This window comes from Manihot esculenta, chromosome 9 (genome assembly GCF_001659605.2).
Source record: "Manihot esculenta cultivar AM560-2 chromosome 9, M.esculenta_v8, whole genome shotgun sequence".
Taxonomy (NCBI): domain Eukaryota; kingdom Viridiplantae; phylum Streptophyta; class Magnoliopsida; order Malpighiales; family Euphorbiaceae; genus Manihot; species Manihot esculenta.
This window is the reverse complement of record NC_035169.2, coordinates 31,779,314-31,806,217: the sequence shown is the minus strand read 5'-3', so window position 1 is coordinate 31,806,217 and position 26,904 is coordinate 31,779,314. Positions and strand designations below refer to the sequence as shown.

Here is a 26,904-nt window from a genome sequence, read left to right as displayed (position 1 = left end):
CTCTACTTGTTAATATGTGAGGTCCTAAAGAGTATAAGTAATCTTTCTAATACCCTTAGGACTCTGATATGTTACTTGAGAGTTAGTTTAATATTTGTTATCTTAGAATATTATCAAATAATTATGAATGATGCAACTTGACGAAATATTCCTAGAAAAGCAAATTGAATTAGGATTGAAAGTATAAGATGTAAGGAAGATCATATGAAAGTATCACATTAGTTTTATGTTTATTAACCGGTCAATTATGTTTATATATGGATAAACTATAATTATGGATATAAAAGAAAATAATTAAAATTATATGGATATTCAATGTGATAAATAATCTAGGGTATTGCATAATACAACTATTCTGAATTTTGCCATTTGAGCGGTTATATTGCCCTAACATACATATAACATTTTAGCTCTCGAAGTATACACAAATCACACAGTTTATTTGTTAAGTATGAAAATTGCAGTGTACATATCATCATGTCCTATCATGTGTGAATAGAAGTGACAAAAAGTATACATCCCAAGATAGAGTCAAAAATAAAAAGTTCGAAATAAGATTATGCATCTTATTTATGATAGTCCAATTTTAATTTGTTTTATATAAATTAAAAAAATAAATTTTAAATTTTATTTCTACCATATAATGGTCTATGAGAGAATGATGGCTATAATTGCACACCAACTCCCATTCTCTCAATCGAGAGAAAAAACTCTCTATATAATGGTCTATGAGAGAGTGATGGGTATAATTGCACACCAACTCCCATTCTCTCAATCAAGGGAAAAAACTCTCTCTAAGTTCTCACTTTTGAGTTCTCTAGAAAATATGTTTTCTGTTACTTAAAAAAAAAAAAAAACTCTTCTCAAAGTCTATTCATTATCGAAATAATTTGATGGAAGACTTTCTTTTTTTTCTAGATGGACTATTTTACTATGGATATCAAGCTATCTCTTGACTGTATTGAAACAAAAGGACGTCGATCGTGGAATTTGAAAATATCCAAGAATTCAAACTGCATTAAAACAAAAGGACCGATGTTGGTCGGGGAATTTGAAAATATTCAATTAATTGAGTTTTTATGGAATACAATACAATTCCAGCTAACCTGAATTATATACATAATTCGTAGTATATATTTATTATATATGGATCATGTAATACAAAGTAAAATGTGGTTTATTATTTAATTATTTAGATCCTAAAAAATTTATAGATTTCCCAACAACCTTCTCTGTTTATGAGCTATAAGCAACGGTTTCACAGGCAGTAGTATGAAGTAACTCATCCTGTCGCTTACATTCAGGAAGCGCACTTAAACCAAAATCCGAAATCTTTAGATTCTCATTCTCGTCCAAGAGTAGGTTTTCTGGTTTCAAATCACGATGAGATACTCCTCTGGCAATAATCAACTGCACTGATCAACTGTTGAAAATATTTTCGTCCAATGTCCTCCCTGAGCTTCTCTTTAGCGCTACTTTGTTGAAAAGCTCACCACCTTTGACATATTCCATGACGAAGTAAATCTAGGATTTGGTAGCCATCATCTCATAAAGTTCTACAACATTTGGATGTCTAATCAATCTCATAACAGAAATTTCTCCCTTTATCTGCTCCATCATCCCAACCTTCAGTGCCTGCTCTTTGTCAATTATCTTGATGGCTACACTCAATCCAGTTTGAAGATTCCTCGCATGGTGGACTCTGGTAAAGGTTCCTTGCCCCAACAATCTGCCCATCTCACACTTCTGCATCAACATAGTTATTCGCATAAAAATTATGTAGATTTTAAAAAACTAAATATATAAGTAACTTTAATTTTCAATAAAAATTTCAGGAGGGCCCCTTGGCTACATGTTACTATTTTTCTTTTTTTGGATCTGGCTCCATGTTAGTAGTAGTAAACTTATGGAAAAACTTCTAAAAATATTTATAAAAATATAATTAATGAATAATATGAGGATGTTGAACCTCAAGAACAATAAAGACTCTATTTTGATAAGATGTAAAATGATATAAATAATTTATCAAAAATATAATACAATATAAATAAAATAAATAATGCAACATAATGGGCATTATGTTAATTTTTTATTTTAATATTTCATTTATTTGTGAGGATAAAAATAAAAGAGCGAGAAATGATGAATTGATTTGATGGTGTGAGCATCAATGGTAGTGATCGAGCGGTAGGAATAAGAATGGTTCTCCTCATATTGTGGCGTTGGTTGAATCATGAATGTTTGTTGAAATAGTGGGTAGCTGTGATAATAGTGAAAGCAAAAACTATTTTTATACAAAGTGGTGATTACATTAAATATAAAGATAATTTATTCTTTCAAATTTAAGCAATTTAAAAATAAAATGAACCAAAAATGCCCATTAGCTACTAATTTTAATTAAATGCTTTTTTACTTTTAACAATTCTATCACTAACTTTAAGTTTGATGCAAATTTTAATAATTTAACTCAAATGGAAACAAATTGGCAGAAAAGAAATAAAATTTATTGAATTATCAATTTTCAGCCCCATGACAAATATATTACGGTAATATAGAGGTGCAGATAAGGTAATTAAGCTTCGACATCTTTGATCAACTTATAAGATCAAATAAATTTCAAAACAATTATGGAAATTACAGTTGACATCATAATTACAATACAAGCACAAATATGGTATAGGAATCCCATCATACAAACACCTGCAACCAAATCATTACACGAGAAAAGTAGCAACTATACTCATTTTCATTCCACTTGATTAAGAATCGGCCTTTAACACCGTTGCTGCTTGCCCGTCAGCAGAATCACAGGCATGTACCGCAGTACATACGTCTGTGTTTTCCAGAAACTGTTCCGCATTGATAAGGATAACAGGGCCATACTCGAAAACCAATTTCTTGCACTGCAAATCAATGAAATCAATTCAACTAAATCTTGCATCAACGAGGAAGAGGATAATTTTTCAACCAACAAGGAGGCAAAACTATATATAGTTTTGTCAGAGTACTTTTGTTAATTGTGACACTTGACAATTCATAATTCACATAGGAGCATTCTTACAGGCAGTAATCCCAATGTGCCCATCCCACACCCAGCCATGAAGTATGATATCATCAATAACAATAAATGAGGGACGCTAATTAAAATCATGAGATACCGTGGATGTCAGATCAGCAAAATGATGAAGGTTATCGCAATTTTGTGTAGGTGGATTTTATGAATATATTGATACCCAACTATAATTAATTTAAAACATATTTCTCACACATTTCATATCTAGAAGTTACTATCATCTCACCTTTGCAGCATAGTTCTCCATAGCATTGCATCCCTTCAGAAGTATCTCAATTATCTCGAGCTGACATGAAAAAAAAAATATAGATATATATTAAAAAAGAGCACATCATATATATTAAAAAATATATATATAGATATATATTCAACCAGCAAAAGAATACATTAACAACGACAAGGCTTCTTTTTTCTGCTAGGCGAGTTGGAGGACTCTGAATTAAAGAAGTTTTCAGGTAGTGCATGCTAAAAGAGAAACTAACAAATATTGGCACCTAATCTACATATGATTGACATATTCATAAGGTAATGAAGTAGGAACATTGAAACAGCATAACCTTGAGAAAGAAAATTAATAGGCAAGTCTATCATGATCGAGAAAAAAGCATTCAATTTCACTTCAGACATGTCAAACCTTTTTTTTTTCACTATATCTTTTATGACTTATCAAGAATATATAAAATCTAAGCATGTTCCTTGCTTTCTTATAAGCCATGACAAAAAAATTGGACGCTACATAGCATGTCCAAGTATAAAAGAAACTCTATGAACCAAGGTTATCTGCTGCACACACTTTCAGCTACAGTAGCAGAAAATTGTTTATCAATTCATTTCCTCATTAGAATCCATTAATTCTGCTACTTTTTGCTCAATTCTCATGCACTCAACTTCTCATCAATACAAGTCAAAGGAATGGGGATCAGGCCCCTAATCTTCAAATGTGGCGCAAGTACAAACCTGTGTGTCAGGATTTTTCAACTTGAGTAATACTTCTGAAACAGCACGATGGCAAATTCCACATTTATCTTGTTGGAGTTCAGAGGAAATAAACACCACTTCCTGACAAAGATTCACTTTTTGACAGAATTGTTCAGGCTGTACTGAGGAAACTTCTAGAAAGAAGAGAGGAGCATAGTAGTCCACCAAAGTGTTGCACTGTGTAAAGCAAGCCATTAAAGAAATTATACGCTAGAGAAATGCAAAAACAAAATATTACTCGTGAAGCGACATGTTGGAAGTTTTATACAAGTTTAGAGTTTCATCTTTTCATATAGCAAGTGAAATTTAATCCATTTTATGTATCTGTACATGCGAAACAATACAACTATGAATTTATAGTATCAGTACTTAAAAATAATTGTAATGACTGCAAGCAATTAGCCAGCCAAAGAACTAAAATCACATGCAAATCCCTCCATACTCGTTCCATCCAAACAAGGGATAAAGGATTTGGACTAGATAAGTTAGTAGAAACCACTTAAGTATGACTAAAAATATAGGTTTTTAAGTTGGTCGGACCTGTTATGTGGATAAGAACTTAATTGAAAGTGAATTTGTAATAACTACCCAAAAAAATATGTAATTTCAAACGCTCTCAACAATTTGATTGAAAAATTTATTTTCCTCTTTTGCCAGTCCAAATTTTTATTATACAATTTAAAACATCCAGATCCTCAGATTAAAATCAATCCCCCACCTAAAGACTAAAGTTGACATGGATGTGTGTAATATTACTTAATTCCATGATTAAACAGTTTTATCTGAAGATGGCAATACAAAAGAAGAAAATGCAAGTATTAGTAATTAAGAATCTAAAATTATAAAGAACAACATTTTACTTTGTTCCACAAAAGGTTTACATATTATGGACAGCATATTGCAGGGGCATCAATCACCATGGGGAGATAATTCTGCCAATTCCAGCAGATAGATTAATCCTATGGCCATCAGAAAAGGCATTAAGCTACATTTTCATGTTCCCTTCCCCTTCTAGAATAAGCCACATGCATATGGGTGCAGCTCCATCAATTTAAATGTGAAGACCCACTAAATAGCCCATAAACTTTTCAAGTTTTTATTATTGTGCAAATTATTAGATATTCATATACCCAGTGTACTACTTTATCAAGCAGAGGTTGTATACTAAGGAAATAGTGTTATAACAAATTAATAATTTTATTAAAAGAAAATGAAAGCTTAAAAAAATGAAAGTTGCCTTAAATTGTCATATAAGCCTTTGAGAAAAAAAAAATTGCCATATAAGCCATGAACACTTTAATAGTGCTGTGGTCAGTGGTTGGTTTTAAATTACATGATGCATGCAATAGTATCCCTTATCATTGAGCCCTCATGAAGTAGGGTTTTACTCTTTTAACTTACTATATTGGTGGTAATGGCCACTAAGGATTGTATATTCAATAAGAAAAGGACACGCGTATGAGGAATTATCAGTCCACAAAAAAAGATAATATAAGTGTGGCATGAAAACCAATCAAAGAACAATACTCAAAAAAGAGAATAGAGGCCAATTCAAATGCATATACCTAATTTCAAGAAATGTAATCTACCACGCTTAAACTAAATACCTGTTGCTTGAATGAAGGCACTCGAGAGCAGGCTTCATGAAGGATGTCAATAACTTCTGTCTGGGTCTTGTTTTCAGTTAGGTAATCAAGTGCTTGGGAAGTAAATTCCTCACATAATGTGCATAACTGTTTATTCCTGGAAACTCCATCTGAAGCTTGATCTTCCCTTCCTTGCTCCTGATCTTTCGCTTGTGTAGCTGAATCAGGATGACATCAAATGTTTGATAATATTCAGCACTCCAGTCAAGAAACTAGTGCTGATTAAAGCCACACATTTACAACATCTTAAATGGGAGGGTCATTTGACCTTCCCACCAAAGTAGAAATAAAGCCAGAATTTGAAATATTCTTCACATCATCATGCCATGAGGCAGGCAGGACTCTTCCCACCCCCCCCCCCAAAAAAAAAAAAACCCACAGCAACCACCTTTACAAATTGGCAAGTCAGAAAATGCTTTACTACTTAATTTCAAACACAAAATCAGGAAATATAAGCTGAATTTTAGCAAAGGTCGAAGCAGAGTGTTAGCCAGTCTTTACAAAATAAACCAGCTTCATCTTGAAGTTTTCAACAGTAAAACTAACAAACTTTTGAGCATCAAATCACCAAAAGATAAGTCTAAACAACATTGATCTCGAACTCAACATTTCTACCACATTCAAATTCGTCAAACAATGTGCTATGGCCAAGAAGGACCAGTAGTGTAAAACAGCATAAGTTAGATTTGTCAAATTAGTCTGACTCAACCTACCCATAAAAAAATGTGTTAAACCCTTGTCTAACCATACAAATAAATCTGGAATTTAGGACCTAACGTGCATTCTTCCATTGATAATATCATTGAAGTTTTAATGTTACCTGGTATATCAGAGATCACTTTGCTTTCATAAGAAAGCTCGGTGTCTGCCATTTGTCTAGCAGCACAAGCCCAGCCAGCACCCAACACAAGAAGAAATAAGAGCCCAACTCTCATATCCATGATAACTGAAGTTGCGAAGGAAACAAGTAACACCAACATCAAATTAGAAAATATACAAGAGAAACTTCTCTTTGTACATTGAGAAGTCCAACAGAACTGATAATGTGTTGATATCTACAGAAAATAAATACGATAAATAAAAGGAAAAATAGGATATGAAGTACTTAATATGGATTAAACTCGAGAAAGGATAATTTTTTAGCAGTGTTTCAAGCACAGCATACTGAGTATTTATTTTCAACCTCAAGTAAGAATATTCTAACTTTCAGCAAGGGTGTGAAGGAGGAAATTGAGGTGCAAAGGATGAGCTCATGTTCCACATGTTCTGCTGCATCTAGAATATGATATCTATCGTGTTTTACCTTGGAGTTTACTTGATAAAGAATAGAACTCCATGATACTGCCTTGTGACATTCAAATGGTTTTTGGCTTCTTCCAGTTGTGGATCCAGAAAAATTTTTCAGAGAGGGCAATATATACACATGTATTTATATGCTAAAAATATCAATATTTTAAAGGAAGCTACTTGTAACATTAAGAGTAAGAACAATTTAGTAGGGGAAAATTCACAAGAAACTAGCATATAGATACAAATTTTACATGGTCAATGGGTGCAACTAGTGTGAGGTCAAGGGGCAATTTCGAGGAAAAAAAATTACAAGAAAATTTAGAGAAGAGGCAAGGGCAAGGGCCAGAGCCCAGAGGTGCCCCCACTGTAAATCTGCCATTAGCTGCTTCCATGGTTCACATTCCACACTCAAATTATTGTTACATTTCTCACCCTACCCAATGGAAGCCAAGAATGGTTAGGACTTGGTGATCAAGGACATAGATATATATAATTCATCCGTTGTACATGTTGCTTAAGGTGTCAAGCAACATGAGCCCAAATCATGCATGCCTCAATTATGAAACCAGCTAAATTCCTGCTCCTCCTAACCAGCTCAATCATATCTCCATTACTTTCCTCCTCTTTTCACTTTTCAGCTAACATGTTTTATTCTAAAACTATGCCAATTAGGCATTACGCAATAAAAAAGGAGCAAGGAGCAAGCAAGTAATTAGATCTTAAAATTCTCAAGAGAATCCACTTCCCAGAAGAGCAACAAAAAATTTCAAGCCAAGAGCATAATTAATTTACATTCAAATCAATGATACTACAGGCACAAGATAAGATTCCCTTGCATCTTCCAATTACTAACCAACACAAAAATAAAAATTGAAGCCAAGGGCATAATTCACTCATATTCAAACCAATCGATACTACGGGACAAGATAAAATTCCTCTGCATCTTCTAATTACTAACCATAACAACTTTTAACTTTGAAGTACAAAAAGAATTGAGACTCGATATGTACAAGATTAAAACAGAAATAAAAATAACAAAAGAAGACCATTTCCCCAAGATTGATGGATTAGTCATCCTGGCTTGAAACGGGCCCAAAAGATCAACCTTATTGAGTTTTCAATATCATTTATTTGTATTACCATAATGCTAACAGGTGATTAAGTAAAAATGAGTGAATGGTTAGGCACACCAACACATACACAAAAGATTAGTAAGACAGATTTTAAAAATAATCTGAAAGGATATCACCCAAAAATAAAATCAAAATCAAATGAAATCTCCGTCCACGAATTTCACACAGAGTCTCCGTCAAGTACAAAGAGCAATAAATTGAATTCCACTATTCAAGCTAACAACCTCATCTAATCCATCCACGATGCTGAAGTAGATTCAAATAAAGAAAAAAAAAACTGCAAGATCATATAAAAGAGCGCAAGGAGGAGAAAAGAAAAGAAACTCCATAGAAAGGATAAAGAATAAAAGAAAAGGAAAACCTAAAGAACAGGAAAACCTAAAGAACTGTTTGGCAGCTGATATCGAAATAGTACTAATTAGATTTAAAAAAAAAAAAGAAGAAGAAGAAGAAATTGTGCAATCGAAGCTTTTACTTCATCTAATTTTGATGTTAATAGCTGTTTCTCGTCAAACAAACAAAGGATGGATTACCTTTGCCGAAATTTCCCGGCGATAAGGTTTTGTCGAGGATGGAGGCGGAGCTAGGGACCAGAAACGGAAAGGAAACTGGTCTCCTTGGGGATATTTGAGTGTTGGGTGAGACAAGGTGAGGAATTGCTTGCGGTTGGTTCTCCTGCTCTGCTGGCGCTGTTAATTTAATAAAATAAATACAAAAAGAAGCCCGATTTATGCTGCGCTTTTCTACGGTAAATCACATTGAACCATCCATTTGTTATGAGATGTCTACCGTTGATTAGATTGACTACTTACGTGGCATGATCTAGTGGATCCAAAAATATAACTAACGTTTGATCATTGTAGAAGATCCAAACGCCCTCCCCCCACCTTGTCGTATTTGTATCTGTAATGGAGTATAATTGAAGATTCAAAAAATAGACAACTTCCGGATATTCGCTGCAAAATAATAAAAAAAAAATCAGCGTGACGAAGAACATCGTTAACTTTTTACTAATAGCAAACAAAATAGCTATTTAATGTCTTAATCAAAATTAATACATTATTAATATGTTACATTCAAACATGTATAAATTATAACCAAAAAAATTAAAAGCTTATCTCTATAGTTCATTTGTGATTTGGTAATATCGTTAATTTTTTTTTAAACTTATTTTTTTTTTTTCATTCGTATGGTAAACGATCTGCATCAATTGACTATTGATGAAAAAAAGGTATTATTGTCTCTATTAAGAGTTTCAGAGATATTCTAATTACCGGTTATAAATTTTGTATAGTGAAAATATTTCTCACATATAATTCAATCAATTTTCAGAATATGCATAATATATTTCTCACATACAATAGCGAAACGGTTCATCCCGTCAAAAATCAGGATAATCGAAAGCAATAATCGTCTTGTATTAGAACTGTTGAGAATTCAGCAATTCTCGGACAGTTAATGCATTGAAGGATTTAGTTACTAGTTACAAGCCGGACATTTTATTTTTATGAAAACAAAAATTCTTAGTTCTCTTATATAAGTTTTTCATAAATTTTTTACATTTTGATGGTTGTTTCTTAGTCAATAGACAAGGATTGAGATGAGACACTTCGTTAATGTGAAAGAGTCATATGTATGTTTCTGTGGTTGATTTTTCTTCAAATTTTATTGATTCAGTTGTTTTCGAAGATAATGTTCAATGGAGGTTTACTGGTTATTATGAATTTCCGAAATCACAACGACGACGTCAGTTTTGAAACCTTATTTGAGTTTTATCTCATAAAAACTCTTTTCCGTAATTTTATTCGGGAGACTTTAATTATTTATACTTGAGAGATGAGAAAGAAGGAGGAGCATCTTTGCCAAATTATCTTGTACACGGGTTTAGACAGACATTGATGAGTATTTTTGTCAAATTATTTCATGTAAGGGGTTGATTTTAAATAATTACAAATCTTTATTAGACTCTAGAACTCATATTTCTGTTAGATGATTTGTCATAATACTACTCTAATTGCTCGTACTTTGACTAGAGAATCTATTAGGTATAATTGTTTCTCTATTTGAGATAATATTTCTATTTATTTGATAAAATTTTATTAATATTATATATAAGTAGTTTTATTTTAAAAAAATCATAAAAATTAATTATGTGAATAATTTATAAAAAAATAATTTACATTTTAAATTTTCTGAATTTTATTTTAAATTTCTATAAAATACGAAATTATTCACTTTTATAATTAATAATAAATAATATTATTTATTTTTTAATTTTAATAATCATTGATAATATAATTAATTTACATTTAACTATTTTACTTGAAGTGTTAAGTGCAGGGGCGAACTCACATTGATATTGAGGTCACCATGCCCTTTTAAATTTTTAATTTTTTTAAAAAAATTAATTTTATATTCTATTAAAAGAAATTTTAGTATGAAGATTGGCCCATCCATTAAAAAATAAAATTTAATAAATTTTAACAATAACTTTTTTAAACTTAATTTAATTCTCAAACTTAAAAATTTGAATCTCAATTTCTGTTAAATATAAAATTGGTCTAGTTTTCAAACTAAAAAATTTGAATATTCAATTTTTATTATATATAAAATACAAAAAAATTATAAAAAAAACATATTTGACAATAAATTGAAGAAATCCCATTAAAAAATAAAAGAAAAAAATCTAATAGGCACAATCTATTGACTTCTTCGCTCTTAATTTTTCTCTAGCTAATTTTAATTTTTTTTTTCATTAACTAAACTTACATTTAAAGTTTAAATGAATTAATTTTTATTAATTAGTAGGTAAATTACCAATTGAAATTTGATCTCCTTACGCATTCAATTCTCCATTCGATCCTGGTTAAGTGAATTTTTATTTTAATTTAAGTGTTTAATGAGTTAAATTCAAATAATATTAAGATAAAAGTATGTACTTGGCCTATTTGTTTATTTAATTAATAAATATTAAATCACCTAAAATATAATAAAATAGTATAAAATAAATAAATAAATAGTATACCATATGCCCAATTGCATCTCTTGTTATAATTGAAAAACAAATATGATAATTAAGGTTTTTTTTGCAAAGAAAATATTTTTTAAAAAAAATCTTTTTCATATTTTTTAATATTTTAAGTCCTTAAAAAAATTTAATCAATGAAAAATATTTTTCTCATTAAAAAAATTATATCATTTAAAAAAAATAACTTTTTTTTAAAACAAAAAATTATTTTCCATATTTTAAAATGTTTATTAAGAGTTTTGTATACAAATTTGTTAATAAATTTTATTTTTAAATTAAAATTAAGTAATAAAAAATAAATTATCTTATTGAAAAATATTTTTTAAATATATATTATTTATTTTTTAAATGTGAAATATAAATTGCTTATTTTTTAAATATAAATTTGTAGCCTAATATATCTTTGGATGAGGGAAATGGACTTCCGTGCAGAAAGAGATTGTCGTATTTTCTTGCACACAATTGTTAAATGGGTTGGATGAGGGAAATGGACTTCTATGCAGAAAGAGATTGAAGTGTAGTATTCTTGCACACAATTGTTAAACTTAACCCATTTATATTATATTAAGTGCAGGGTCAAACTGTTGATTGTCTACTTTCTCAGCAGAAGCCAGTAGGAATTCACCAAGTTCTCCGTTTTTTATTTCTTCATCAGAAAGGCCTGAAATTTCATACCAGGAGGATTTTTAAGCATGAATGTGGCACCAAGTTCCTGGGATACTGGATAATATTCTCTTCCGTTGACAAGCCAGCTCAGTTAAAAGGAGATGAGAGGTAAATCATTCGACCTCCATTGCATTAGGCATTATTACTAGTGTTATGTTTAGTGGCGAATGGGTTCTGCAGGAGTTTGAATTTCTTGTTCACTCTACATAATGATCTTTTTGCAGACATAAACACCAGATGATTCATATGAAAAAATAAGGCTCCCGAGTTTTGCATGTCGGCATAGAACTGGCAACTTGATGTTATGCAAGGATAAATAACTAATCAAGCATATCAGCTTGGAATTCACTGGTGAGATCAGAAGATTCTAATCACAAGTCATATTAGTTCTCCAGAACAAATTACATCCCAGCATACAGTCCAGTCAAATCCCATTTCAAGGGAAATATCATGGGGTGGAAGAGTCGCATAAACTTAGAAATGGCCGAGGAAAGATGTAGGATATTCTACATCTCTACAACAGCCAAAAACAAGATATATAAGTAGCTAATAGAAACAGCTACATGAAAATAGAAACACTAGAAATAGGAATGAGAAAGAGTCCACCATGATAAGGAGATAAAATTAGAAACTAAGAAACACTACCTCAAGTTTGGAGTTGGCCTCTTCTTTTCTTACTCTGCTTTGTCAAGAGTAGCGAGAATTTAACAAATCCAAACTTCTTCCTCTTCCCAGAAAACTGCTTGGGACAATTCTCCTTCTCAGCCTTACAAGTAGAGCGTACATCATCATTTGGTTTACCGAGCATTTGACCCAGTGACACCTTTCTCTTCATGGTGCCTTTTTCTGCCGGCATTCCTGTCTCAAACTCTTCAGGCAACAGTAGCTTCCTGCTAAGTATTTGGCCTATTGATAGGGTTGGCTTCAGAACAGGTGTCGGTGCATCACTCACTAGGTTTAGTCCATTTACATCCAGCAAAAGGGAATCCCTCCGATTGTGAGATGAGTATGAATTCTTAAACTTGGTAGAGTTCTGAACTGAACGTCTTTTCAGCCCATGGTCAGATCTCCACTTGCGAAGAGCTTCTTCAACTGCCAGCTTTCCCTTATTTGCAGCCTCTACTCTGTTGAGGGCTTCTTCCAAGGCCCTCTTACTGGTTTTGACTTCTTCTGTAGCTTCCTCTACCTTCTTTAAGACTTCCATCCTTGAAACATTTGCATCATCAACTTGATGCATAGCATCTATTACCTTGGCCTTGGATAGCTCCTCGGCTTTTTGAGCTTGGCAGGTTAAGGCTGAATACTCTTCAAATGTAAGAGTTACTACATCTGCCTTTGAGGAATCTCCTGATGAGTTCTCACAGGTTGACATAGCCTTGATCTCTGCAAGTGCAACAGCTTCAGCTGCTCTTGCTGCTTGCTTCATTTTTCTGGCAGCAATCAACCTGATCTCAGCTGTTTTTATCTTGCTTTTTGTTTGTTCAATCTCAGATATTGCTTTCAGAACTTCAGACTGTGCAGCTTCTCCCATTTTTATGAACTGGTCTGTCTCAGAATTCAGACGTTGGAGCTCTCTTGATATATCCAAAGAGTTCTCGGAACCACCTTTAATTTCAGCATCTTTCACCGCTTTAAGTTTTAGGTTTGTCTGGTTTAGCTCTTCCTCAAGAGATGAAATCTTTGAGGAATTTAGGGTTAACCTCTCACGGGTTTTTTCAAGTGATATTTTTTCCTTTTCTAATTTCTTATTTAGAAATTCAACAGAACCTCGAATATCAGCAAGATCATTAGTAGTCCTAGAAAGGTTCAACTTAGCCTGTTTCAGTTCCATTAAAATTAAACCAGGAGCTGAAGAGGGGCAGCAGCTCAAACCTCCCATTAAATTCTGATGATGATCTCCAAGATTCTCACGGTTAAGGTCCTCCTTTTCTTCCTCTAAAGCAGGTGTCAAATTTCTATCATCTGCAGTTGACTCCAGGGACACATTGGCTTCAGATGCCTGTTTCTGTAACTTCAATTTTAGTTCTTCAACCATTGATTTTGTTGATTCCAACTCTTTGAGAACATCCAGTGTTTGCCTTTCTTTCACGATCAAATCTTTTTCCAGCAGTGCGGTTTGTTCCTCTAATTTTGAAATGTCAGCCTCTTCCACCTCATGCTAAATAGTAAACAGGAAAATAACATAAAGATAAAGGAAATCTCCTCAGAACAAAAATAAGTGTCTTGTGACAATACTGCGTGCATCATCAGACTTGATTGTGTCAACGTGATTTGAGCACATGATCAAAATGACTTCAAGCTTAAAGGCTTCTTTTTCACCCTGTAGTTAAAATGACTTTTGGACCGAGATTACCCAGAAAAAGCTTATATATAGAACCAGAAAGACAAGGACATGCTAACTTTGAGATGTAGGTCAAAAGAACATTTCAAGTTGACTGCTTGAGTGATAGAACCAAAAACACTCAAAGGGACAATTGGATAAAATTCTTATTAGTTCTCAATTGTGAATTCTAATCATAATAACCTCCATTGAAATATCTAGATAACTTTTACATTATAATAACAAGCCCTATTAATACTAGGACTAGGAATCTCAAAATAAGAAAAATACTAAACCAGCACCAGTTAGGGATACTAAACCCAAGTAACCAACTCAAACTTCCTAAATAAATGAAATACTACCACTTGGTTAAATTTCCTTTTTCCCCTAAAATAGGTGGACCTAAATATCAAGTAGAATATCCTATATCATTCCACTTGGTTGAATTGCAATAGGAATGCAAAGAAAATGATCCAATCTTGGTTGAACTGCAATAGGAATGCAAAGAGAATGATCCAATCTTTGACAAATAAGGTAATAAATGCTCTCCATTCTCAACAAGGTGAAAATGCTCCTTATTGGGAACAAGATTAATATTCATATGATTGCAAATCAAATAAATATGCATTTGATAGAGGTTTTTGCAAAATTTAGAATGGGCCAATTGCTCGGAATAAATTTTCTTCAAGGAATTTTTAGAATATCTTATGAAGCACATTCACATTAACTTCATAATCTTCATTACTTAATGCAAACTTTTGCCAAATTTCAATATGCAAATCATGAATATATTGAGCAAAAAAAGGGCAGGTTGTAAAAATAAGAATATCAGCAGGAACAGAAACAAGGTCAATTGGGGTGCACAGAGATTAACTAAGAACAAACTCAAAAGGGTCTTAAATGTTGAAAGATGACACAAAATCGTCACAAGCACAATCAGCAATGCAAAAAATCAAATTCCAATTACGGTGTCCTCTCCTACAAGATACTGAAGCAAATAACCCAAAATACAATTAAGAACTTCAGTTTGACAACTTATTTGCAGGTCAAATGCTGAAGAAAATTTCAAAAGTAGCGTCTAAGTGTCTTCCAAAAATAACTAACCAACCTAATATTCCTATCAAACACAGCAGGATAAGGCAAACCATGAAATTTGCCAACTTTCCTAAAGAACAGTACAACTGCATAGAAGCATACGTGGCCTTAATACAAGGAATAAAATATGTCATCTTGGAGAATCTATCAAGTACTGCTAAAATAGAATCACATCATTGATCCAAGAACAAAATTCATACCCACATCCTTCTAAGGGGCCACAGAATAGGAAGATGAATGTAGAAACCAGTGTTATGTATCTTAGCTTTAGCTAACTGGTAAGTGTAACACTGTTATAATTCTAACAACACTTCCTTTCAAAGAAGGCCAATAAAACATGCCCTCAAAGGGAGAAATGGTCTTTGTCTTTTCCAAAATGCCTAGCCAACCCAAATACAAGCAATTTCCACAACAAAAACTCTCCAAATATGAGGAATACACAACTTATTTGCCTAAAACAAATAACTATCATGAATAACAAAATCATGACAGTTAACTATAATTGCTTCTTGAAAGTTTAGGCTAAAATCAAGACAAGAAGAATGCTAATATTTCAGGGGAAGTGCATTGACAGTTTTAATCTCAACACCTGAACAATCCTTAAGAACCATGTGAGTATTCATTGAGAAACTCACTAGCCAGCATTGTCTATAATTTAATTTCTTTTGAGAGTTCAAATATCTCAAATGCTTGATGGTCAGAAAACAAAATAAACTTTCATTTCAAGACATAATATCACCAGCAATAAAAGGACTAAACTAGAGCATAAATCTCAGTATCACAAGCAGAGTAGTTTTGTTTAGCCCCAATAGAGTATTTCACAATTACTTCTCAATTGTCAGTAACCAGTATCAATATCAACAATAACAATAATAAGATCTCTAGCAAAATACCTAAATTACATAGGTATGGTAGATCTAGAGTCTCTAGTAGAAGGACCAGCACAATTGAGTGCTCAGAGAATGGCAGAATTGATGTAGCCAACAAAGAACTGCAATGGTTTCAAGATGGTATTCAAGTCATAATGAAATATCCAATTACAAAAATGCATTGTCCCTGTGAAAATAGAGTCAACATGCTTGATCCCTTCTATAGAAAAATTAGAGTATTTAGTTATATGAACAGAAAAATTAGAGTATTTGAGTTATTATTTTGAAATATGAATATTTTACTAAAATATTTAAATCCTTCCAATTGGTCAGTATATTTATACCTACTTTCCAATACGGTGCACATCAAGCTTATAAGAGAAGTAGAGAACTGCAGCAGTGTGACAATTCCATGACAGAAAAATTCAGGTTACGCAAAATAATGTTTTATGAAGAAGAACAGAACTCAATAGAAATGACAAACATTAATCATTGTGCACACATATTATCTTTATTTTCCTTTTGATTATGTACTCAGATTAGACTTTGGATTCATTTTTATCACAAGGGCACTCGGGCATTAGAAGTGACCCAATTCATCAAATGACCAAATTTTACTTATAGAACAGAGTAATTGACCAGGATACACCGGTGTGTACTCCTGACAAATAAATAAATGCCACTATGGCCCCACATTTAGATTTAAATTAAGAAATTATTATCGGATAGATGTACAACGTCTTGGTTTAGGTAAGAAAATTCCCTTGTCATACACTAATCACTGCCTACAATGAAAACCACCAATTAGAAGCAAATCAAAATTGCAGATAAAGATTCATCCCAATATCCAAACAACAAAATGAACCCTATAGTTTCATCAAATTTTTCATATTGACCGCGGAAACAATATGAATCACATAATTTTGATATATAAACAGCACCAAACTATAGTTCCAATTTTAGATAAATCCAACAAAATAACATCCTAGAGAGATTCATGAACCCAACTAAGAAGAAATATATCCACACTCAAAAACTATTAGTTTGAAATAAAAATGCAGCACCAAAATACTTAACAGAGAAAAAGTGAAGCAACCTCAGTTTCGGAGAGCTTATGTTGAGAGGGTTTCCAGTAACCGACTCCACCGAATCGGCTAACAGCCTCCTTGACAGACTCAAAAGGAGCAGAAGTATCAATCACCGCTCTCAAAACGCCATCATTCCTGACGGAACCAGGTCCAAGATCACCAGAAGGTTGGCCCATTGTGGAGCCTGATTGGCTCATCTCCGATTCCATTTTAGGGTTTCAGCAGCTGAAATTGAAAACTTAGGGTGAGTGAAGAGTGGGTAGAAGTTGTTGAAGGAAATTATGAGGGAATGTGTTGCGTTGTAATTGGATAATGTGTTGGTGCTTTGTCAAAATAAAAAGAACAGGAAGCAGCAGAAAATGTGACCAGTAAAGTGATGCACTGTTAACAGTTTTAAGCGTCTCAGTAGCCGAGACGAGAGAAAGAAGAGAGGGAAAATGAAAAGGCTAAAAGCCAAAGTGTACGTTTGGGTCCGTTGGATACAATTATTTACTGAAAAAGCCATCTAAACGGTATTTTTTTTTTTGGTACTGTGGAGGGTAATGGTTTCAAAATCGTGGGCCCTTCTGCTTTCTCAACGGACGGCGACTAGTGGTTGTTTTTTTAATTTTTTTTTTTTTCATGTAGATTTCGTTGGAGGTACTTAATTATATCTATTACCAAGGCAATGCACAACCAAAACTAAGAAATGATTATCATCAATTTTATTTGGCTTGGTCCGAAACCAATAATTTATATATTTCTGCAAGAAATTTGCCCCAAAAAAAGGAGATTACAGTTACTTTTTTTTTTCATATATATATATATAAAGATAAATTATAAAAAATTAAAAACAATAAGGAAAGGTCAAAAGAATCAATTTAGCCTCGGCTATAAGACCTCTCCTATACCTCTAAAGGGTAACTTATGATTTTATACTCTAACATTAAAAGATAAATAAATTATAAAAAAAGAAAGACATGAGAATTAGCATGAGATAGTGTTTATTTATCAATAGAGCGAGGGTACTCTTTGCTTATCTACAAATAGGGATGAGCAGTATTCGGTTTAAACCGAAATAATCGACCGAATCGATTAATTTTAAAAATTCGGTTCGGTTTTAATTTTTTATTTGATTCGATACGGGTTTAATTTTTTAAAAAATCGATAATTTCGATTCGGTTAAGTTTTGAATCTAAAAATTTCGATTAAACCGAACCGAACCGAAATCAGCAATACTACATCATTTTCAGTAGTTCATTTATTTGCCCTAAATCTAAAAGTCAATCTCCTCTCGTTCTCGTCTGCCACATCCCACACAGAGTCACGCTCACGCATTCACGCTGTCCCCCTCACCGTTCAACCTCCACTCTCTTTCCGGTGACATTGACTGATTGACCATCGTCGGGTAACTCGGCTTGTACGTTGCGGCTGCGTGACCCAGCGACGCGACTCCTCCTTGCCTCATTCCTTCGGCTGCGTGACCCAGCGACGCCAACTCCTCCTTGCCTCATTCCTCCGTCGCTCTCTAGTCTCTCTCTCCGCGCAATCGTCGGCCGTCGCCTGTCGCTGCTGTCATGTGCTGTTGTGTAACTTGAACCGATCGAATCGAATCAGATCGGTTCGAAATCGAGATAATTGAACTTAAAAATCCCATTTCAATAAAAAAAAAAGGTTAAAAATTGGTTTAACGGATTGAACCGATCGAATCGAATCGAATCAGATTGGTTCAGTTCGATTCGGTTACCCCTCTTATTCGGTTCAGTTTGATTTTTATAAAGTTATTCAATTCGATTTTCGGTTATTTCAGTTTTAAAACCGAATCGATCAAATGCCCACCCCTATCTACAAATACAACGGGAAGAGAGGTCATGTATACTCTTTACAATAATCTTGTAGCCATAAAAAAAAATATTAAATTCAACAAATCAGATTCACAAGAGATAATAACGTAATAAACTTTCTTATTTATATATAAATATAAAAATAAAATTATGTCTTATAAAATAATATAATTTTTATGTTTTATTTTAAATTTTTATTTTTCTCTTTTTTTGAAGTTTTATGGTGTGATTGTAGAAGAGAATTATGCTTTGGAGAAAAGAAAGAGAAGAATGTTGCCTGAAAGAGAGATTTGAATCACTCTTCCGCAAGTTGGATCCTACCTTAGCTGCTAGGTTTTTTTATTGGCCACATGGGCTTGAACTTGTGAATTTTGTTGTTAGCAGTTGGATTATAGAATTGTAATCTATCTTCGACTCTTTAGGTCTCCTTGTAATACCATGCTTTATTAATGAATTTTTATTTTTAATAAATAAAAAATTATCTTCTCCTTTAAAATATATTTAAATCTATCATTGTAAAGTTAAATTAAGTTAGACTCCGACTCTCTTGTAGTCTTTAACGAGAGTTTTCAATATTTTTGTATTGGAGGCGGTTCGGTTTAAAATCAAACTGAACTGAATAAATTGAAAATCAAAATTTTAATATTTATAAAAATCGAAATGAATCAATTTTGGTCAGAAATCGAATCAAATCTGTAACAGCCCGGACGTGATCCCCGGCACTATTACCGCTCACGGCCCAGGGCTATCCCTCGCCTGGCCTCTTGCCACCTCGGGCTTTCCACTGGCGTCGTGAGCAGCTCTTAACATCCCTTCACCCTCACGGGTTCCAGGCAGGATTTGTCCCCTTGGGTTCTCGTCAAACGCATCCTTTCCCAAGTGGATTTGGCCCAAATTTCCCTTGGGAAATTAGGTCGCCTCCCCCACTGCTCGAACCCTTGACCTCCCACTCTCACCAGGCTATTCCCTTAAAGTGGGAGGTCAAGGGTTCGAGCAGTGGGGGAGGCGACCTAATTTCCCAAGGGAAATTTGGGCCAAATACACTTGGGGAAGGATGCGTTTGACGAGAACCCAAGGGGACAAATCCTGCCTGGAACCCGTGAGGGTGAAGGGATGTTAAGAGTTGCTCACGACGCCAGTGGAAAGCCCGAGGTGGCAAGAGGTCAGGCGAGGGATAGCCCTGAGCCGTGAGCGGTAACAGTGCCGGGGATCACGTCCGGGCTGTTACAAAATCGAACCGGTATGATTCAGTTCGATTTCGTTCGATTTGACCGGTTTTGATTTTTAATAAATTTTTTATTTTTTACACTTTATTTTTAGTATTTTAAAATTTAATTAAAATATTTTAATTTTAATATAATTTAATTTCTCTATATTATTAAAAATAATATATTATTATAACTAATCGGTTTGATTCAGTTTTTTCAATTTTTTTCTGATCAAAATCGAACCGAACTGAAATAACCAAAATTTTTGAAATTAAAAATCAAACCGAATTTTTAAATTAATTTGGTTCGGTCGATTTTTTTTATTTGAACCGAATACTGCTTAGCACGTAGTTTGAACTTTTCATTTATTTTTTCTTTTTTTTTAAATTTAATTTAGAGGCTCTAAATTATCCATTTTATCTTTTATTTATTATGATTCATTTAACCATAAAAGAATTTAAATAAAATACTTTAATTGACTTCAAAAAAAAATAAAATACTTTAAAAAATACAAATTTTAACCTTTTTAAATGAATTTTTTTAATTTAAAGATATAATAAATAAATTAAATTAATTTCATATGAAATTCTTAATTTCAAATAGAGAATTAGTTTTTGTTTGCTCAGTGTTGCCTTAACTGATACTATTTATTTTGTTGGTGAAATTAAAATAATTTATTAAAGTAGTGTGAAATTAAAATAATTTATAAAATTAATGTTTACGCTAATAGATTGACATTTTTAATAAATACATTAATATAATTGACTTTTTAGTAAGAATATCTCATTGTTTATTATTTAAAAAAAAAAAAAATTCCTGCTCATGAAAACACTAATTTCATTCGCGTTTTCAATGGATAAGTTGTCCCATCATTAGTATTGACAGGGGTTCTTAAGGATTTTTCAATAGTTTTGATGAAAAATTATTATTAGGTCCTTATGTGTTACTAAAATTTATTACGTAATCCTTATTTATTTAAATTTCAATTAAAATCTTTCGTATTTTATATATTATTAAATTTTCAATAATTTTTATATTATTTCAATTTATTATAATTATGTAATTAAATTTTTAATAATTTTTTATATTATTTCAATTTATTATAATTACATAATTATAATGATAAAAAAATTATTTTAATAATTTTTTGTTACAGTTCCAGTTTAGTAAATTATATAATTATAATGATAAAATATTATACGATTTCATTTTAAACCATAATAAAAAATTAATTTTTTTGATAAGTTACAATTTATTAATTTTAATATGATTACGTAATTATAACAATCAAAAATTAATTTTTGATAGATTTCAGTTTAGTATATAATAATAATAAATTAATTTTATATATAATTCTATATTTAATAATTTTTTAGTACGACTATATAATTATAATAATAAATTAATTTTATATTTAATAATTTAAATTTATTGGACTTATATTAAAATTATGCAGTTTTAAATAATATAAATAGTTAAAATTATATTATTTCTTATATACTAAAATTATACAGTTTTAAATGATATAAATAATTAAAATTATATTATTTCTTAAATAGTTTATTTATTAATTTTGTAATAAAAATTCAATAAATTTAAATTATTAAATATAAAATTAATTTATTATTATTATTATTATAATGATGTAATCGTATTTAAAAATTATTAAATATATAATTATATATAAAATTAATTTTTTATCATTATAATTACATAACAGTACTAAACTGAAATCATACTAAAAATTAATTTTTTATTATTATAATTATGTGATGATATCAAAATTAATAAAGTGTAACCTACTTAAAAAATTAATTTTTTATTATAATTTAAACTAAAACCATATAATTTTTTATTATTATAATTATATAATTATATTAAACTGAAGCTGTACAAAAAATTAATTATTTTTTTGATTTTGTCTTTACAATTATGTAATCATACTAAAATTAATAAATTGTAACTTATAAAAAAATTTTCTTGTTGTAATTTAAATTGAAATTATATAATTTTTTATATTATAATTATAACTGAAATTATACCAAAAAATTACTAATATAATTTTTTATCGTTATAATTATATAATCATAATAAACTGAAACTGTGCTAAAAATTATTAAATATATAATACTATATAAAATATTAAAATTTTTAATTAAGATATAAATAAATAAGAATTACTTAATAAATTTTAATAATATATAAAGACCTAATAATAATTTTCCATCAAAACAATTGAAAAATCCTTAAGAACCGGCATTGAAAAAGCCAATTTTATTAGCGTTTTTATGAACATTAATATTTTTATTTAAAATAATAGATGATGGGACATAATTAAAAAAACGTCAATTATTAAAAATGCCAATCATTTTCTAAAGTAAATATTAATTTTGTAAATTTTTTTGATTAATTATCTCGCTTTAATTTTATTTGTTTAAAAATGAAGATTTTTGAAATTTTTGAAACCTTAAAAACACCTTTTATTTAAAAAAGTCTTTCTTCTAGATATAATCGTTACTTAGAAAAAAACATTAGTTTACATCTTAAAACATTCTTCCAAACATAATATTAAAATAAATAGATAAATAATAAAAGAGGGATATTTTACTTTATAATTTATAACTTGTTCTCGATACAAGTTTTCTATGTAATTCTTTTATAACTCGATACTCTCGTTTTTTTTTTCTTTAAACCTAACCTTTTATTTTCCCTTCTCTATGAAAAACGATATGCGTCAATTGACTATTAAGAGTTCCATAATTATTCCGATCGTCACTTATAATTTCTGTATGGTGGGATATTTCTCACATACAATTCAATTAATTTTCAGAATATGCAGACCTTTCTGACAAATTTATGGCAGCAATTATCGAACGGTTATTGCATTAAAGGATTTGTTCCTAATTACAAGCTGGACATTTTATTTTTTATGGAAAAAAAAGCTCTTAGCTCTTATATAAAATTTTTTTATAATTTTTTACATTTTGATAGTTGCTTCTCAGTCAAAAGACAAGGATTGAGAGGAGTTATTTCGTTAATGTGGAAGAGTTATGAGTATGTTTCTGTGGTTGGCTTTTTCTTTAAATTTTATTAATTCGATTGTTTTTGAAGGTAATGTTCAATGGAGATTTACTCGTTATTATAGGTTTTCGAAATGCAATGATGACGTCAGTCTTAAAACCTTATTCGAGATTTATTTCATAAAAACTCTTTTCCGTGGCTTTGTTCAAAAAATTTTAATGATTTATACTCGAGAGATGAGAAAGAAAGAGGAGTGTCGAGGAGTGTTTTTGCCAAATTATCTTATGCAGGGGTTTATTTTTAAATATTATAAATTTTTGTTAAACTCTATAACTGATATTTTTGTTAGATGGGCTAGTCGTAATGTTACTCCAGTTACTCATATTTTGGTTAGACAATCTATCAGGTATAATCGTTTATCTGTTTAGGATGATGTCCTATTTATTTGATGAAATTTTATTAATACAATAATTTTGCTTTAATTTTTTTTTATTTCGGATAGTTTTTTTTTTAATTATAATAAGTCAAATTTTAGAATTTTACTTACAAATAAATTTAACCAACTTAGAAGCCAAAATATAAAAGAGTGGATTTTATAATAATGTAACTTTTGATAACTAATAAGTACGAATAAACTTGTATTGAGTCGGTCTATTATGAATTTAATAATGTAATTTTATAATAATAATAACTTTTGATAGCTAAAAAGTGTTCAATAATTTTAAAATATTATAATATAAAAAAATATATAATAATTTTGAAATAATTAAAATGAAAAGATAAATACCACACATGGACCCCTGACCCTTGTCAAATATATAAAAATTTTAAAAATGATGAAAACAAGTTATTTATTTATTTTTTTTCTTTCATGAAAAATAATTTTTATTAATTAATGTCTATAAATAAAATACACCCAAAAAATATGTAATATTTATTTAAAAAATATTTTTTAAGCAAATAAACACTAAACAAAATCATAAATTAAGATTAAACAAAATCATAAATTAAGATTTCATTTGTTTCACGTAATTTTTAATGAAATATTTTCTCATTTTAATTTTTAGAGTATTTAAAAAAGTGAGTCAATAAAAGAAATTTTTATAAAAGAAAAGTCATTTATAAAGAAAACAATTTTTTTTCAAAAAAAGTTATTTTTTTGAATTTTAATAATTTACAAAATATTTTTTATAAACAACCGAGCCTAAAATAAAAAATTACAAGGTAAAACAATTATACAGCAGAAAATAGATAATTTTATGTAAGAGCATTATCTTATTTTTGATCCATGTGTATGTTTGTCTCCGTTTCAAAAAAAACGACAAAAAAAAAAAGGTGAGGTGAAGGAAGTTAATATTAGAAATGATGTGTGTGGGGATATGAAGAAATCAATAATAAAGGATATGGTAGAGTCAGTGGGTATCAAAGCAGCAACATGCAAGTTAGGTGTGAGATGATGAGTGGGTAAAGTAGAATGCCGTGTGGGGCTGCTTATCTTTCGGCAATCGGCAGCTCAGTGTCCCCCCTACTCCTATGCTCCTGTTCTCAGGTATGTTGACGTTATTGAATTTCAAACTTTATTTCTCTTTTATTCTTTGCCTTTTTTTCTCTTTTCAACGCTATAGATAACCACATTCTGGTTTGAACTATCAATAGGATTTTAATTGAATTCATCAATCTCTTTCGTTTTTAAATAGATTAAAACTTTAATTTAAAAATTAATTATATATTTTTTTTATAGATATAATTCAAATCCAACAATTTAAATTGATAATTCAAAGTTTAACCTGATCATAATCATAAGTATATTTGAGTAAATTTAAAATTTATCATGTTTTACTTTTTATTTCTAATTTTGCATTTCAAAAAGAAAAATTGATAATTCAATATGATTTTAATTTAATTTTTTATTTTTATAATAAATTATTTTATAAATTGTGCCACTCAAACTTAATATATATACAAATTAAATTATTAAATAATTAATTTTAAATTTATTTTTAACTCGTAAAAAATATTATTTATGCTTAAATATAATATTATTTTATTTTATATTTAATATTTTATAAATTGATACATTTTATATAATTTTTTTATTTAATAAAAAATATATTTAATAATATTTAAGACCGTGCAAAAATCAATCGTCCAAAAATTAAAAACGTCTCAAGGATCAATTTTTCAAAAAATATATCAAATCGTTGAGTTTCAACTTTAATCTTAAGGAGTATTATGTATATAAACATTATTTTATATAAATTAATCTTAAGGAGTATTATGTATATAAACTTTTGAGTTTCAAATTATTTTATACATTTTAGAATTTACCTATCAAGCAGATTTTAAGTTACAATAACCAGCTCATTTATACCTTAAATTTTTATGAATATTAAATAATTGATCCTTTTGTCATTCAAATATATATATATTTATGACTAGTATAAATACCTATAATTATTTATTATATATTATTATATACAGAATGGTCTAAAAATTATGGAAAAATTCTTAAATAAACTAAGGTGTGTATAAAAAATTAAAAAATTATTTTATAAAAAGAACCAATTATATTTTATAGACACACATAATTCATATGGAGACTCAGGTTTGAGTATTCACTTCTTCATCCCCTATTTAAAACAAAAAAAACAAGAAAAAGAATTACTTACGAAATGGTCGGCCAACGTCTGGCCTGCAATGGTGATTCGGGCCTGAATTTTAATAGACTATCCATTGTCCTTAGAAATTCCCTTGGACTTTCTAAAATCTGGGCCCATATCCGATTAGGGGCTGCCTTTAATCGCCATGGTACATGGAAAATGGAATTATAGCAATTCTAATGAAACACAATTTAAAGATTCCATTTGTTTGACGAAAATTAATTTATTTGTTAAATATTATTTAAGATTTACTATTTATTAGTTAATTGATAAAATACTTTAAATTTTAAAAGTTGAATATATAAAATCATAAATGGTTTTTTTAGCGTTGTAATATTTTCCAAAGAAAAAACGACGCAGTTTTAAACTTTTAAATTTTTCAATTTTATCTATTCTAATCTTTAACTATTAAGCAATATTTTAAATAAGAACATTGATGATTTATTTAATGAATTTAATATATTAGTGATGATTTAAAGAAATAAAAAAGCACATCACAATAATTAATTTATATTGAAAACCTTGAGGTGATTTTTTTAATTTAAATTTTATTTAGAGAAGAACAATTTAATTAATAAATTCAATAGAACTTTTTATTTTTTTAATATAGGAAAGGTGATGAACTTGAAAATGAGGTTATCCTTAGTCAAAAAGTGCTGTTTTGGCAAGCCATCAAAGGTTGAATATTATCAATAATATATTATAAACTAACTTATATTATTAAATTATTATTATTATTATTATTATTATATTAATAAATTTTAATTTTTAATAGATAGGAATATATGGGTAATGTAATAAATAAATTATTATTATAATTATAAAAAAAAAGTCTATACCTAAAAGATATTAGTTGTACACGTGAATGCGAGACTATGATATATATTAGTAGTCGGCCGACATGTGGCAGTTGATCTAATACGCATTTGAAAATCGTTAACATACAATGATAGGGTAACTAAAGTCTTAATATACAAGATCAAGGTTTCTCAAACGTCTCGATCTA

General features: G+C 30.0%; 2 protein-coding genes across 2 annotated transcripts; both read right to left on the bottom strand.

Annotated features, from left to right (window-relative positions):
- Positions 1-2,564: 2,564 nt before the first annotated feature.
- On the bottom strand, positions 2,565-8,862 carry LOC110623395 (prosaposin). The gene is made up of 6 exons (XM_021768326.2): positions 8,654-8,862; positions 6,518-6,643; positions 5,659-5,855; positions 4,031-4,228; positions 3,300-3,359; positions 2,565-2,903 (listed from the first exon to the last, which is right to left on the bottom strand). The coding sequence occupies exons 2-6, from the start codon at positions 6,636-6,638 to the stop codon at positions 2,760-2,762; spliced, it is 720 nt and encodes a 239-aa protein (XP_021624018.1). The 5' UTR covers positions 6,639-6,643; positions 8,654-8,862; the 3' UTR covers positions 2,565-2,759.
- A 3,269-nt stretch (positions 8,863-12,131) lies between these two features.
- On the bottom strand, positions 12,132-17,644 carry LOC110622991 (WEB family protein At2g38370-like). Its single transcript, XM_021767783.2, is given in 3 exon segments — positions 12,132-12,485; positions 12,488-13,972; positions 17,195-17,644. Coding segments are annotated over 3 exon segments (1,716 nt in total). The 5' UTR covers positions 17,396-17,644; the 3' UTR covers positions 12,132-12,455.
- Between the last annotated feature and the right edge of the window lie 9,260 nt (positions 17,645-26,904).